This window comes from Sceloporus undulatus, chromosome 5 (genome assembly GCF_019175285.1).
Source record: "Sceloporus undulatus isolate JIND9_A2432 ecotype Alabama chromosome 5, SceUnd_v1.1, whole genome shotgun sequence".
NCBI classification, from domain to species: Eukaryota; Metazoa; Chordata; class Lepidosauria; order Squamata; family Phrynosomatidae; genus Sceloporus; species Sceloporus undulatus.
The window spans coordinates 27,233,309-27,248,055 of NC_056526.1; the positions used below are offsets into that span (position 1 = coordinate 27,233,309).

The window sequence follows — 14,747 nt, forward strand, 5'->3', positions numbered from 1 at the left end:
CAAAAGTGAAACGGGATGTGATGTGATTTCATTTCCAGATGCTGAAAGTGCACAACTATAGCCTACTGAAAGGGCACTGGGGCAATAATAATAATAATAATAATAATAATAATAATAATAATAATAATATAAAAATGACTCTGACACATAGCACTGCTCCCTTGCTCTAATTCATCCCCTGGATGGTGCACATGGTTATCATCTCTGCCCCATCTATATAAACCACCTGATGAAGTAGACTAGCTTAAACATATTTGACTGGCCAGTGAGTTTCAAAGTTAACTGTACCCTTATTTCCATAGCTCTATTCCAACTGCACATGCAGTTATTAGGGCCTGTTACTTCTTTGGTGTTGCATCTTATATTTTAAAATTCCTTGCACAGCAATGCCCTGTCATTATTTTCTAGTTTCAGATATCCAACTACTATAAAATAAGAGTGGACAAAGAACCATACTTGATCATTTGATCAAAGAACTACCTATCTTCATAACAGCCTTTCAGTTACCCATGAGAAGAATGCAAGCAGCACATGAGGTTAACAGCACCCTCTCACATTTGTTCCCCAAAAAGCAGTATTCAAGGTAGCATTCAATACTGAGGAGGTAAACTACAGCTATCGAGACTACTGACATAGAAAGGCTGTGGGAGTTACTTCCAAAGGAGGCTAGGCCTTTCTGTTGTCATTCTATTAGCAGTCAGAAATGTTTTTATTCATTGCTTTAATTAAGTGATTATATTACTGCCTATTTAACAAAAGCTGAACAGAACCTGCCCAAAAGTTAGGCAAATGACAAATCTCTGGGCAATTGTACTGGGTGTCTCAGAAGCTGTGATTGACTTTTTAGGCTTCTGCTGAGCTGAGTATGTTCACATCAATAAATGTCAATTTATTGGGTACTTCTGGACTGTAGTGTAACAAAAACTATAGTGTTTTTTATTCTTGACTGAAGTGCCTGTAATTCTTTTCTTTAAAAAAATTGTAGTAAATGTTTTTATTTCCATCTTTTAGTTACTCTTCCTGAGAATATTAAATATACGTCTCACTTCCCCTGAGTTCTGCATACTCAAACTCTAGCAAAATGAAGACATAAGAAAATAAAGACTAAAGACTAAAACTGCCTTTCAAACAGAGGATCAACCAACCTGTAGTAGGCCTTTTGTGGCAACTCAGTCCTAAATGTGACTTGAAATAAGGAGGGATTAGTTTAGATGTACTAGTTTATACACATACACAAATCTTGTATTTTCTCAGCCATATGCCACATCTTTCCCACCCTTTGCCTGTCTTTTATTGGATTAGCCTGTATGTGAAGTCACATTTTAGCACAAGCCATTGGGGTCAGAGTACAGGTGAAGCAAACAACCTGCATTAATGAACACAGACTGAATGAATCTATTAGAGATATATAAAATGGTACTGAATAATTCAAAGGCAATGCTGACTATGTAGCATTAACATACCTTGTCCACAGTCACCGGCATCAAATCCACAAGAAAGAACATTACACGCCTGGTCACAGAATTTATCAGCCAGCCATGAATTAGCACAGCCTTGGTTACAGTAAGAAACTCCACTTATCCCTGCACCAAACTGCCAAGGTGGAACATTTCCAACACCTACTCCAGCTCCACCACCACCACCATAACGGCTCCCAACATTATTACCTAAAAAAGAAAAAAGGGAAACAGTGCCCTAAAATGCTTACTGATTTTTAAAGGATATGCTTTGAATCTCAAAAGTATAAGACCAGATAGCAAACAAAATAATAAAATAAAATAAAAAAATAAGTTGGTTAGTGACTACAACATTGCTTTCTTAAGTCTTAGCATTAATTCTTACCTCTTAATCTTGATTAAATGTTCTGAGAACCTTAGGAAAGTTTATGTACAAATTACAGCAGCCTACACCTACACAATGAGAATGCTACACTAAACCCATACAAGAAAAGATGAGCGCCGGCCACCCAATTTGCAACAGTATAGCTCCTTCACAAATGATAGCATCCATTTTTCTTGCTTGTATCATTCCATTTGGAAAAAAGTCACCAGACCTGAATGAACCCCTTTTCCTAGGGACACACAAGACAACATCTGCAGTCACATATGTTGTTACAATTGTGTTGCAGGAATGCCATGTGAAAGCAACACAGCCCTTTAAAGGAAGCACAAAAATCCAGTGCACGTGCACCTATAGTGACCTAAAGCTTTGATGAGAATGTATTCTAAAAAGGCAGCTTTATTCCTATTAACAAAATAATCTAGCACAGTCCTGAAATGTGCATTTCTTACCAGTGCAGTCACCACCATCCCAATCACAAGCAGAATTGTTACAGGCTTTATCACAATAACCATCTTTAATCCATGAACCAGGACATCCTTCAGCACAGTTTGGCACAGGCCAGGTCAAATAAACCTGATAACCAGAGAGGACAAGAGAAAAATCAATTCATTATCACAAAATTATTCATGCATTTTTAATAAGAATATTTCAGTTAATGTTTAAAAAAGCAAACAGATTTGCAACTGCAAAACACTATGCCAAGTCCAATTTGCATGCAGACCTATCATTTCTCATGTTCCACCACATGAAAAAGAAAAATAGCAGGAGCAACACTTTCAAAGGGATAAAATGGAAAGGTTTGTCAGCAAATGAGCCAAAGTTCTTGTAAGTCAGAATACTGATTTTTCAAAGTTATTTCTGGAGCTTGGAAATGTTACTTTTTAAAACTACAACTCTAAGAATCTTGCAGCCAGTATTGCCTCTGTCACCAAGCTCTATTTACTTTGCATCCATCCTTAATTGTTGCCAAAGAATGTGAGTTATTAACAAGTAAACACAGCTAGCATGTAAAATGACCTGTGTAAATCTTATCTGACCATCTATATTAGTTAGGTTTTAACTTGTCCCACCAAAACAATGACAATCCTCTTAATTCATTCATTATGGAATATTAACACTAACAGCAGAAAATAACATCTTTTTAAAGTTTTTTTTTTTAAAAAAATCACTTCAACACTGCTATAATTCATTTCAACTTCTGGTTTCAAAACAAAAATACAAAATACATACAAAATACATACATATTGAAATGTGCAGATCATTTAGGGTTATCATTCCAAGGGACAACTGACAAGGGACAATTCAGAAAAGAATGAAGTTCCAGTATCTCAAGCTTTGCAAATAGCTCAAGCTTTGGCACTTAGAAAACAGAATCCAAGTAGGGAATTATGTAGGAGGTCTAGGAGAGACCAACTGTTGCAGTTGGTGCCGCACTAGGTTGTTTCCTTCTTTTGCACTTCTCAAGAAATAAACAGTTAAACAAATTGGCCCATATTTCATCCCAAATTCTGTCTATCTCTTTATTTCATGGGTGGTCATTAAATAGTTACTAATCACTACTAGTGTAATGTTCTAGTGACAACATATGTACTAGTATTAAAGGCAATGTGTCTCTGGATACCAGTGAGAGGGAGCATGAGCAGGAAGGTGCTATTCCCCTCATGTCCTACATGGGGGATTCCCACAGACAGCCACCTGGCTGATGTGGGAAACTGCATGTTGTCCTAGAAAGCCCTTTGATTGATCTAGCAGGACTCTATGTTCTTATAAACTTCAAGGAGCCCTGGTGGTGAAGTGGTTAAATGCTGATACTGCAGTCCCAAAACTGTAAATTCAATCCTAGAGGAGGGCTCCAAGGTCTACTTAGCCTTCCATCCTTTTTTAAGTTGGTAAAATGAGCATCCAGCTTGTTGAGAGCAATTGGCTTACACATTGTAAACTACGCTGCGTAGGGAGTGCTAGTTCACTGATAAGTGGTATAGAAATATACTTGCTATTGCTATAAGTTGCAATATATACATTATGTGATCAGACATGTACATTTCTTGTTAAAAGATGCACATTTCCACATCCTCTACAACCTAAGTTAGAGCTTTGAATACTCTGGCTTCTAGGATTCAGTTACCATTGAAATGCTGTTAATTGTTAAGCTCTGTTTTCATATTACCCCCAGCATTACTGCCAAATCGGCTGAAAAGGAACTTACATTTAACTTGCACTCCATTTGAGGCAGAGGTAGGGCAATTGTACTGAACTCCTAAAGAGGGCATTTGGTTTCTCAAATTCTATACATTAAACTCTTTCACAGCAGCTTACCTTTTGACCTTTGGAGTGACTATAGAAATCATCAGGCCAAACATCCTTCCCAAACATCACATCATCATTTAAATAAATGAACTTCTGAGACAGACCTGCAATGCGGTGAATGTGGCTTTCAATGGCAGGGGAACTAAAGGTAGGCAGATGACTCAAATTCTGAAATATATCCTAAAACATTAAAATAAAGCTTTACTCTGTGTGCATATGTGTGTGTGTGATATAAAACAAAACATTTCAAAGCTACTTCCATGTATGTTTTAGAGATTACTTTTAAATGCTCCTCTTGGTTTTCAAAATACAGTGTGTGCCTTAAATAATTTAAGCAAGTTTAGTTTTTAAAGCAACATGGAAAAAGTAGCACCAGTTCTTTTGGGACACAAATGGGAATCATCTGACCTACAGGACTCATGACTATGGGAGTTGGAGTGTCCAGTGTGGTAATTGGGACCCCTTCAACTCCCAAACTCCCATAAACATTTTTTGGCCAAACCTCTTCACCCAGCTTCTGAAGGCTTAAAAATGGTGCAGGAGGAAAGGATACAAAAGGCAACCTAAAATGGTTTCATGCTATTATCCTCTGGAGCTCCAGAGGAGCTGGAAATTAGCTAGTGTTGCCCTCTGAGTTCAAGAGCATTGCTATCACTTTTCTAAGGCATGCCCAGCCCAGTAAATGTCATACACTTCTATGATACTTTAAATAAGCAGCAAGCGTACATAATCCATTCTGGTTCCACACAGAATTCATTTTGAGTTTGTAGTTTAGTGCCAACAGACTGCCATATCTTCTAAATCAGAAATATCCTCATAATCAGAATTAAAAAAACACCTTCAAGAGAGCTTTCTATTCTGATGTGGAAGGCAAGTACTAACCATGCTGGTTGGCTTGTTTTTTAAGCCAGTCATAGCTAATATTAACGACAGTTTATTGGCCCAGATGACAGTGTATTGGTCCAGATGGTATGCTAAACCCATGACTGAGTAAAAGCAGAAGTGAATGCTCCAAACTCTTACTGGAGAAGGAAAGAAGGCGATGAAGCATAAAAAGCTGAGTGGCTCATTCCTGCTGGTTCATATCATGCTAAACTATGATTTAGCACACTTTACAAATGCTTCCACTGTTTTCTCTAAATTAAATCTGGTATTAATGTTAGAAATATTTTAGATCTATTTTACCCAAGGTTGTAATGGATATTTTAGAATTTTTTTTACCTGATGTGTTACTATAGTTAATCGAGGATTATCCAAATTAAGCCAGGAAGGTATCTGTCCATTAGTGACTATGAAGATATGACGCACCCACGGTGCATGCCTCTCTATTGACCGCAATGAATACCGCAGCTCCTCATTATCTTCAAAACGGCTGGCTGAAATGTCTTCATCCTGTTTTGACTATTAAGGAGAGAATACTTATATATCACTGGGAAAACAAGAGTGGACACATTTAAGCACTCCCATTATTATGAAACCAAAGACTGCTATGCTGTTTTTCCATCCACACAAAGTATTTGGAGATAGAGAAAGATGTATACAAACTTGATACATTACACAGTGACTTTTGTCAGGTTGGGGTGATATATCAGAAGTATATTTGTTACTTCCAAGAGTGCCTAATTCCAGAAAGAAAACAAGAAGTGGGAAATAAATGTCATGGTAAGTTTGGGCATATGTAAGCAAGCCAGTTTTCACCAATTCTGTCTTTCTTTTTCAGGTCACTGTGTAATACAGGCAAAGGGATTATTCAATTCATTAATTTTGCAACCTATTCTCTTAAACTAGGATGGTGCATCTTTGCAGAGGTCATGGGGACACTTTCAGGAGCAGAAATTCTTCAAAAATAGAATTCTCTTGCCAGGAATCACATTTTCCAGTTCTCGTTGTGGCACCATTCCTACAACACATTTTCATGGAAAGAACTGTCGCAGGAACTGTTCTGGAAAATGATGTATTTTGGAAAAGAGAATCCAAAGGATCTATTAATTCCTACTGTTTTTCTCCAAGTTAAGTTCTGAAGTAAAGTGCTACTTAATTTTCTAAAACCAGATGAACCAGCAAAACATTTAGACCATAGATCTTCCATTGATAGAAATAAAGCAAATTCAGAAAGGTCATACACATTCAATATCTTAAGGATATGTGTCTCTGTGTGCACATGTTACATGTGGCTGGGTCTGCACGTAACAACAGGACATATTGTGTTTAGTTGAATACTAGATGTTGAAAGGGCAATCCATGGTTTGCTGACCAGACACAATTACAACGAAATTGGCTTGCAAGCTAAACAGAATAGTCTCAGCTACAATAAGCCCACTGAATGAAGTAGTGAATGGTAAATCAATACTTGCATAAATCCCAGCAATTCAAGCGGTCTATTCTATCTGGGACTACCAACTGGATTTAGACCAAGAGCTCGCCTAAACCATGGCTTGTCAATTCATCTCAGTCCAGAACTGTGGCTTATCCCTATCTTATTTCTAAAACTGCCCACCAAAAAACAGGAGATTACAAAGGGGTTGGAAAGCGCTACAGGAAGTGAGAGGAATAAATATGTTTTCTTTGGTAGCTTGCAGAACAATTCATGTATTAAGCAACAAACCATTGCTAACATAAATCATGGATTTAACACACCATGTAAATGCAGCCCATGTCTATGGAATCCATTTTTGAGCCAGATTATTTTTACAAAGCATGGAATAGTTTTCAGCAATCAGTCATTCCATAAAATGCACTCCTCATCAAATAATTATTTAAATCTCACAAGATGTTACCACAGTTGTTTTCTTATAACATGTGACAATATTGCCTACCTGGCTGATGGAACTGAGATCCCATAATAAATAAGCAGGATTAAGTGTCAGTTCTTTTCCTTCTATAGTCATGTTCTTCTTAGCTTGCTGGTTCAGTTCTTGGAAACCCTTCGGGTTATTCAGATGCAAGAGAGCTACGCCAGCTTCCGAATAAAGCTGTAACTACATCAAGAAACACTCTTTCAAGCCTGGCACATAATAGCAATTGAAACATTCTTGTCCACCTCCCTATGACCTATCAGCTTTGCAGCTTACTACCAATATAATTAGAAAGGTTGGGTGACCTGTTGTTGTGAAGAAAAAGTATGAACAGTATCAATAAAGAGTACATCAAAGATCCAGTTTAGCATAGTGAGTTACAGATCTGAGACTAGAATTGGGGAGATTCAGGCCTGTTACAGGCCCATTACAGACGGGCATAAAAGTACGGACTGGGTCCGTATTAGGGTTAGAAAGGGGCGTCACTTCCTAACACCATTCCACACGGGGACCGCCATTACAACCGTGCCACCTCTAAATGGGGCAGCGCAGTTGTGACACAGTGGGGCCGCACGAGGGCGCCTAGAGCACCCTTTTTGCGGCCCCAGAAGAAGCTCCGTTTCGGAGCTCCTTCCAGCTTTGTGTCGCTGGGCGCAGCCTTTACATGGCTGCACCAGCGACGCAGAGGAGATCTCCTCCTCCTCGCCGCCATCGGGCGTCCTTGGGGCTTGAAGCCCCAAGGACACCCCTTTCCAGGCCGCGGGGAAGCGGCCTTTTACAGCTTCCCCGCGGCCTGGAAAGCGGCGGATCAGGGCCTCGGAGGCTGCCGTTGTGGCAGCTGAGGCCCCGATCCGGCAGGGAAAGGGCCAGTTACAGGCCGCCCCAAACGGGCGGTCTGTAACACACCACAGACTGCCAAAATAAAGCTGCTTCGGGTCTCTTTGGAAGTATGCTATTTAAATGATGCATGGGTCCTAAGAGTCCGGAGGTTGCACCAAAGCCACACTCCATTCCTAAGCACTGGAGTGCAGCTTTGGTGCAGCTTCCAGATTCTTAGGATGCATGCATCATTTAAACAGCATACCTCCAAAGAGACCCGAAACAGCTTTATTTTGGCAGTTTGTAACAGGCCTCAGTTTCAAAATATTAGTTGGCCATGAAACTGACCTTGAGCTGGTTATTGTTTCTCAGCCAACCTACCAGACAGGGTCTTTGTGAGAATAAAATTGGGGGGGGGGGGGGGCACAATATACATCCCCTGAGCTGCTAGGACAAAAGGTAGAATATAAATGTAATCAACAGAGAGGCAGATTGGACATTCCTCCAAAGAAGACCAAAGATCCTGATCTTTCTGTAGGGAGCACTGGGTGGTGGATATGCGGTATAACAATGTAATCCCTAGTACAATTCTGAGAAGCAGGTTAGGTTGAAACACACAGCATCCAGGCATTTTATCACTGAACAGGATTTCAAACCAAGTCTCCCCAAATTAAATATTCAAAGCATTTTGTCATGCTGGCTCCCTTTTCTTCCCCTTTTTTTCTTTATCACCAACTAGCTTCATTCCTCCAGAGAAAATCTGCTCCCCTCAGTAACCCTAAATTTTCAGTACGGAAACAGATGAAACTAATCAAAATGAGAATATATTTCAATCACATCCTTTAAATTTGGCCAGAAAAGTGTTGCATTTAGACATAACTTTTCAATGATCATTTGGTAAAACTCCATTTCAGAGGAAGGAACTAGCAAAACCACCCCTGAGTATTCCTTGCCTAAGAAAACCCTGAAAAATTCATTGGGTTGCCCGAAGTCGGCAGGCAACTTGAAGGCACAAACAAACAATAGCAATGATGATAATGGTCTTCCTCATATACACATAGTTTCACAACATCCTGGACTGATGAAATCAGTTTCCATTATGTACAAAATGGAAGAGTTGTACCAAACCTCCCAACTAGAATCACATGCCCTTGTTTGGTCTAGGTTTACAATCCTAGTTTCGAAGATTTGTTCAGACCACAGGTTGTTGATTCAGACATAACAATAAAATATGGTTTGACCATACCAGGAAGTTATCCAATATGAAAAACAGAAGATGAAAAGAAATAAGGGGAGGGAGGAATATTGAACACATGGAGAAAAAATTTGTTCCTGATTTTCTTGAAAATGGTTTGGAAGATCAAGAATGCAATGCCTAAATACAGTTAGCTTCCTAGAAATTCTTTACACTATAATTTCTATAATCCAAGTATTGTGAAGGAGTACCTATTATTTGTTCATGCTTTTTAAATAAAAAATAAATAAAAAGCTTCATGTTCTTATTAGTATTCCAAAATAAGACTAGCATTTACAAGAATGTCATTTTAATACACTATGTTATATCTTGAAATGAAATTTCAAAACATTTGTTTGCTTGGTTATGCATTCACCAATATATATTTTCAAGATGGCTTAAGGGACAGAGAAATTTGAGATATAAAAAGGCTCCAGAACTAATCCATTTGTGGGGCTTCTCCACATCTTCAGCCAAGATTCCCAATCCACTGCTAAGGTCATTTGTTACTGGGGAACTGTTTGATCTGCTTGCTATTTTTATCACTTGCCACCAGTTATTCTAGGTTTCAGCTTTCATAATAGGCAAGATGAAAAGAGGTTTTATGCTAGGCACTACATGTAACAGTAAACATGGCTTGCAAAGAGCAAGAATGATAACATACAGGAATATTAACTTATTAATCTGATTACCAAATTGCTTATTTTGCACACAAATACAGCACTCCCAAGAGGATATGGAATCCTCTCTGGAAAAGCCATCACTACCCAAAGTACCTTCCAAAAGTTTTCTTACAGTTGTTTGGGGCATTTCTGTTTTCCCCAGGTGTCATTTCTTGCATAGTTGTTTTACAGTGTTTTCCATCCCAGCCAGGTAAGCATCTTCCAGTGAGTGTAAGAATATGATGTTAGGTAATCAACCAAATCTGGCTATTTGGGGTGCCAATAAAAGCCAATAGACTCCACTTGTTTCCTCCATATAACTGGTATATAACTTCTACTAACTCCCAAACCACACTTCTGTCACAGACTTCAGAATGTCATTAGATATGGTATTTTTTTACAGATCTCTCTCACATTATTAAAACCCTATATTCTACGTTAACTGCCGTGGCAACATCTTACAGAATCATGGGATTTTTAGTTTGGTGAGGCACTAGAGCTCTCTGGCTAAGAATTCCAAATGCCTCATGAAATGATAAACATGAGGATTCTAATGGGACGGAAGACATTAGTGGTATCAAAGTGCTAGAAATGTGTAGTGTGAAAGAAAACAAAGAAATAAAAGGATCTGAAGTGGTGGTCTGGGCTGTTTTGGCTCCACTCTTACTAAAATCATTTAATGCTACCTAATCAATGCATCGAACCCGATGAATCCCAATGTAAAATTAAATCCAAGCCAAAATATATTACTTTGAGGACTGACCTTTCCCATTCTCCTTTCAGACATCTGTCCAGTTTCCCCAACACATCGCACAGTGAACATAAACCCAGCTGTCAGACTTGTGACATTTTAAGGTTGTTGATGGTTCAAATTCATTGGCTACCCGATAGCTTTAAATCTGACCCAATAGATCTGTCATTAGAAAAATCTGACAAATCTCAGCCCTTCCAGACCATCTTCTGGACACATAGATGAAAGGGTGGCCTCCATAGTTGATAAGGTTGAGGTAGAGTTATGGAGAGCAGCAACCACTCTCCAAAAATAATGCTGTGGAAATGCTACAGATTGCAGAGCTGCCATCGGCAGACTCTTGTTTATTTAGGAGTACAACAATGTCACGCCATCCTTTCTACTCTGTCCATCATCTAATACATATTTATGTACCAAACGTCAGAAGTTTCCATTCCACCAAGGAAGAAAGTATTAAAGACATGGGATTTCCACCTATCTATTCTTCTCCATCTCTACCACTATAGAAACCCACAGTACAGTGGATCCTTGTTATACGCTGGGGTTTGGTTCCAAGATCCCCCGTGTATAACAAAATCCGTGTATGCTCAAGTCCCATTAAGTATAATGACATAGCAAAATAGTGCCCCTAATAAAAAATGGAACATCAAGGTAAATTTATACTTTTTTGGAACATTTTCAAACCGTGTATGCTTAAATCCGTGTATAAAAAATCCGTGTATAAGAAGGGCCGACTGTACACAGCAATTTCCCAAATCATTTTCTTGACAGGTTCAAATCTAAGTAAATATAGTATGTCTGGAGTACGAAGTGTATACTGGACCCCAAGTTAAACAAATGGTTTAATGAAGAAAATCATGGTTACAACATTATTACTAAATACATGTAGATTATACCTTTATTAAGCCAAGCAGAAGAGGAAAGCAATAGCTAGCATTTGAAACTCACTGGCTTTATCAGAAAAAGAATATTTTTTTAAAAAAACATGCCAAGGGAAGAAAGGTGCATTTTAAAAACATTATTTCAACTCCAACCAGGTTTTATAAAATTCTGTATAATAGTGAGGTCAAGAAAAGGATGTTGCTCCTTCCCTTCTTCTAATAGTACCAATTTAAATCTGTGAAGTTGAGTGGCATTAAGTTCAGAGCTAGCAAAAGAAAACCCTTCACATAATGTCTAATTCACCTGCACAATTTACTACCATGATTGGCAACTAAACTTGCAACAGCTTTCTTTCACAGAGGGGAGAAAAAAGGGAAGGACGAATGAATAAAAGAAGGAACGCACTGCCTGCATATAGGATTTCTTCAGTCTTAAGCATGGTACCTTAAATAAGAAGCACTTGCCCCTCAGTGTTTTTTAAAAATTCTTAAAAGTAATTATGTGAGAAGTGATCTTTTAGAATTGCAGCATGTGGTGAGAAGTTTGGCTGCATGCTTGCTATTAAGTTGGGGGAAAAGCACATTTAGAGACATTACACATTTACTGCAATATACAATTTGATGCTAAGTCATTTCATGGTTACAAAATAATTAGGGAAGTACTTTCTCAATGGTGGCTCCATGCTTCTGCAATTCCCTACACAGGAACATAGCAAAAGGCCTCATATCTGCTGTTTTCTAAAAATAAACACCATCACCATCATTATGAAAGAAAAGATCACAAAATTCCCTTACATTATCTGCTAACATACAAAGCTGATTTGGACAGGGCTCTCAATCTATTTCACAGAATCACAGAGTAGAAAGAGACCACAAGGGCCATCCAGTCCAAAATCCTGCAGTGTTAGAATACACAAGCAAAGCACCTCAGTTTAAAAATATCTGCTGTTATTTGCTTTATAAATGGGGTATTTTAGTACCCCCCTCTCAGCACAGGTCAGACCTCCATTAGGGCTGGTCAGGCAGAATTTAGAAAGACATTTATCAGGAGATTTTTGGGTCATCTGCAGTAGATCATCAAGAATTTCTGACTCTCGACTGATTACTAATAGCAACAACAATATGTTTTTCCCATCCAATTTAGACTGCTAAATGAAAAAAGCTTGGAAAAACTAGAATCGGATTTTCCTGCAGAAGGACCAAGGCCAGCTCATTTCTGGTACTGAAAGCAAAATCTTAGGCTCAAAACCTAACTGGAGGCATTCTAATTCTTAAGTTTCTGCCTATGGCTAGTACATCTTGGCTGCTTATGAACAAGCAAAATAAATATGAGATGCCTGAAGTCCATTCACTCCTGGCCAGTTTGTTTCTTGCTTTGTCCATGGGCAAAGTACTGTTCAGTTCATGCACCAGTGGTCCCCAAACTGTGCTTTTTAAGCTCCCCGAATCCCAGACTATTGGCCAACATGGCTGAGGCTTCTGGGAGCTGAAGTCCAAAATCACTTAAAGGGCACAGTTTGGGGACCACTGATTTAGACCATAAACAACATAAGAGCATTCCATGAGTCATGATGCAAGACAGGCAGACCACCCAGTTCCCAGAGAGCAGTGTCCAGAGGAGGATAACCCAAAATAGAAGAAGATCTGGAAATCATACCCTATGAGGAGCAACTTAGGGAGCTGGGTATGTTTAGCCTGAAGAAGAGAAGGTTAAGGTGTGACATGATAGCCCTGTTTAAATATTTGAAGGAATCTCATATTGACAATGAAGCAAGCTTGTTTTCTGCTGTTCCAGAGATTAGGACACAAAGTAATGGATTCAAGGTACAGGAAAAGAGATTCCTCATAAACATTAGGAAAAATTTCCTGATGGTCAGAGGTGTTTAAGAGTGGGAACCACTGCCTCGAAGAGTGGTGGAGTCTCTTCCTTTGGAGGTTTTTTGAAAGGAGTGCTTTGGTTGTGTATTTCTGCATGGTAGGGAGTTGGACTGGAAGGCCCCTGGGGTCTCTGGCAACTCAATGATGCTATGATTACAAGTCTCCATAGACTGAAAGCCCTGGCTGAACCAATCTATGGCACAGAAATTTGAAAATATAAATATAATATTATAATGTAACTACAGACTAAGAATGCAATAGAATATGGATTTAAAATCCACCATGTGGCTTTCTGGCCCAAGAAGGGCATACATTCAGAATACTTATTTATAGGTCACCTTTGCAAAACCTTGGACTAAATCATTTCCTTAGATTTGATTAGACTGACACCTAGTGGACAAATGGTAAGTCCTAGAAAAAGTTACCACTTCAGACCCTAGTGTGAAGTTTAGTTAGTTATGGAGTACCAACTTCTTTACCCACATAAGGGCCATAGACAGACCAATCCATCTATGTCCCTTTAAACTACTTTTTTTTTTTAAAAAAAAAAGGGGGGGACGTAATCCTTTCAGAATTACTGTTATATATATCACACTATGGGGTATACAAACCTGATCAAAAGGGAAAAGGAAATGTTTGTTGGTTGTGTGTGTAATTTAATTTGTAATGTCTGTATGTTATTGTTCTTAACAATAAAAATGGAGGGGGAAAAGGAAAAGCAGGGGAAAAAATCCCTGTTGTCATGCCCAGGCTCTTAGCCTTGTACAACCTGCAGTCATTAACTCACATAAAATCAATGGGATAACCACATAGGCCTTATGTAAAAGCTACACTCAGTGGGCAAGAAAGCAGTGATATACCACAAGATGTGGTATATAAAGAGCATAGGTCATACACAATGTAGGCTCAAGTGCAAGCCAATTCTGGATTGGCTGAAACAATAGAGATGAGCAATTTATGTCCTCATAGTGTGGTAGGACTGCAGCTCCCACCAGCTCCAGCTGGCACAGACAAAGACAAAGAATGCTGGGAGTTGGAGTTCAACAACTGGAAGGCCACAAGTTGCCCATGCTCAGTAAAAGAGAATTCAACATTCCTCCCTTTTGTGGGTTCACTTTTAAATAACTAAACTCAAGTGAATGAAACAAAGCATGTCAAGGATTTTTACTAGACCAATGCAAAGATGGATGGGTTTTATTCTCCTGGACTGCAAGTTATATTTTCCAGTGAATCATGAGCAAATATGATGGGCATAATGATGGACTAAGGTATCTCTTTGGAGCCAGGGCAATGTTATTAAATGGGATTTACCATTGTTTGACCATCCATGGAAGTACTATTATGATGTAACTGGGTAGCATAAAATCAAATTGATATCGGTTCAAGTCAGACTTTTCTTGTTGGCTGGAGGATTCTGGGAGTTGAACCCCAAAAAAGCAAAATTTTCAAGGTCTGGTTTGAGAATAAAAATTGAAAAATAAAACAGTGATTTTTCACATAAGCCTATTCAATCCTTCATGTTTCTCTATTAGTTTTGGCCACTGACACAACTTACGCATCTTGCTGCTTAGGCCAAAT

The 14,747-nt window shown here is 38.8% G+C and overlaps 1 protein-coding gene across 2 annotated transcripts in view; it reads right to left on the reverse strand.

Annotated features, from left to right (window-relative positions):
• Positions 1–14,747, reverse strand: part of GNPTAB (N-acetylglucosamine-1-phosphate transferase subunits alpha and beta) — a 56,829-nt gene that overhangs the window by 16,949 nt on the left and 25,133 nt on the right. For both annotated transcript variants that reach the window (XM_042469059.1, XM_042469060.1), the window contains exons 8-12: positions 6,966–7,127; positions 5,371–5,550; positions 4,159–4,329; positions 2,292–2,415; positions 1,464–1,667 (exon numbers count right to left, since the gene is read on the reverse strand). In XM_042469059.1, the coding sequence (XP_042324993.1) occupies positions 1,464–1,667; positions 2,292–2,415; positions 4,159–4,329; positions 5,371–5,550; positions 6,966–7,127 (841 nt within the window). The remainder of the gene's footprint in view (positions 1–1,463; positions 1,668–2,291; positions 2,416–4,158; positions 4,330–5,370; positions 5,551–6,965; positions 7,128–14,747) is intronic.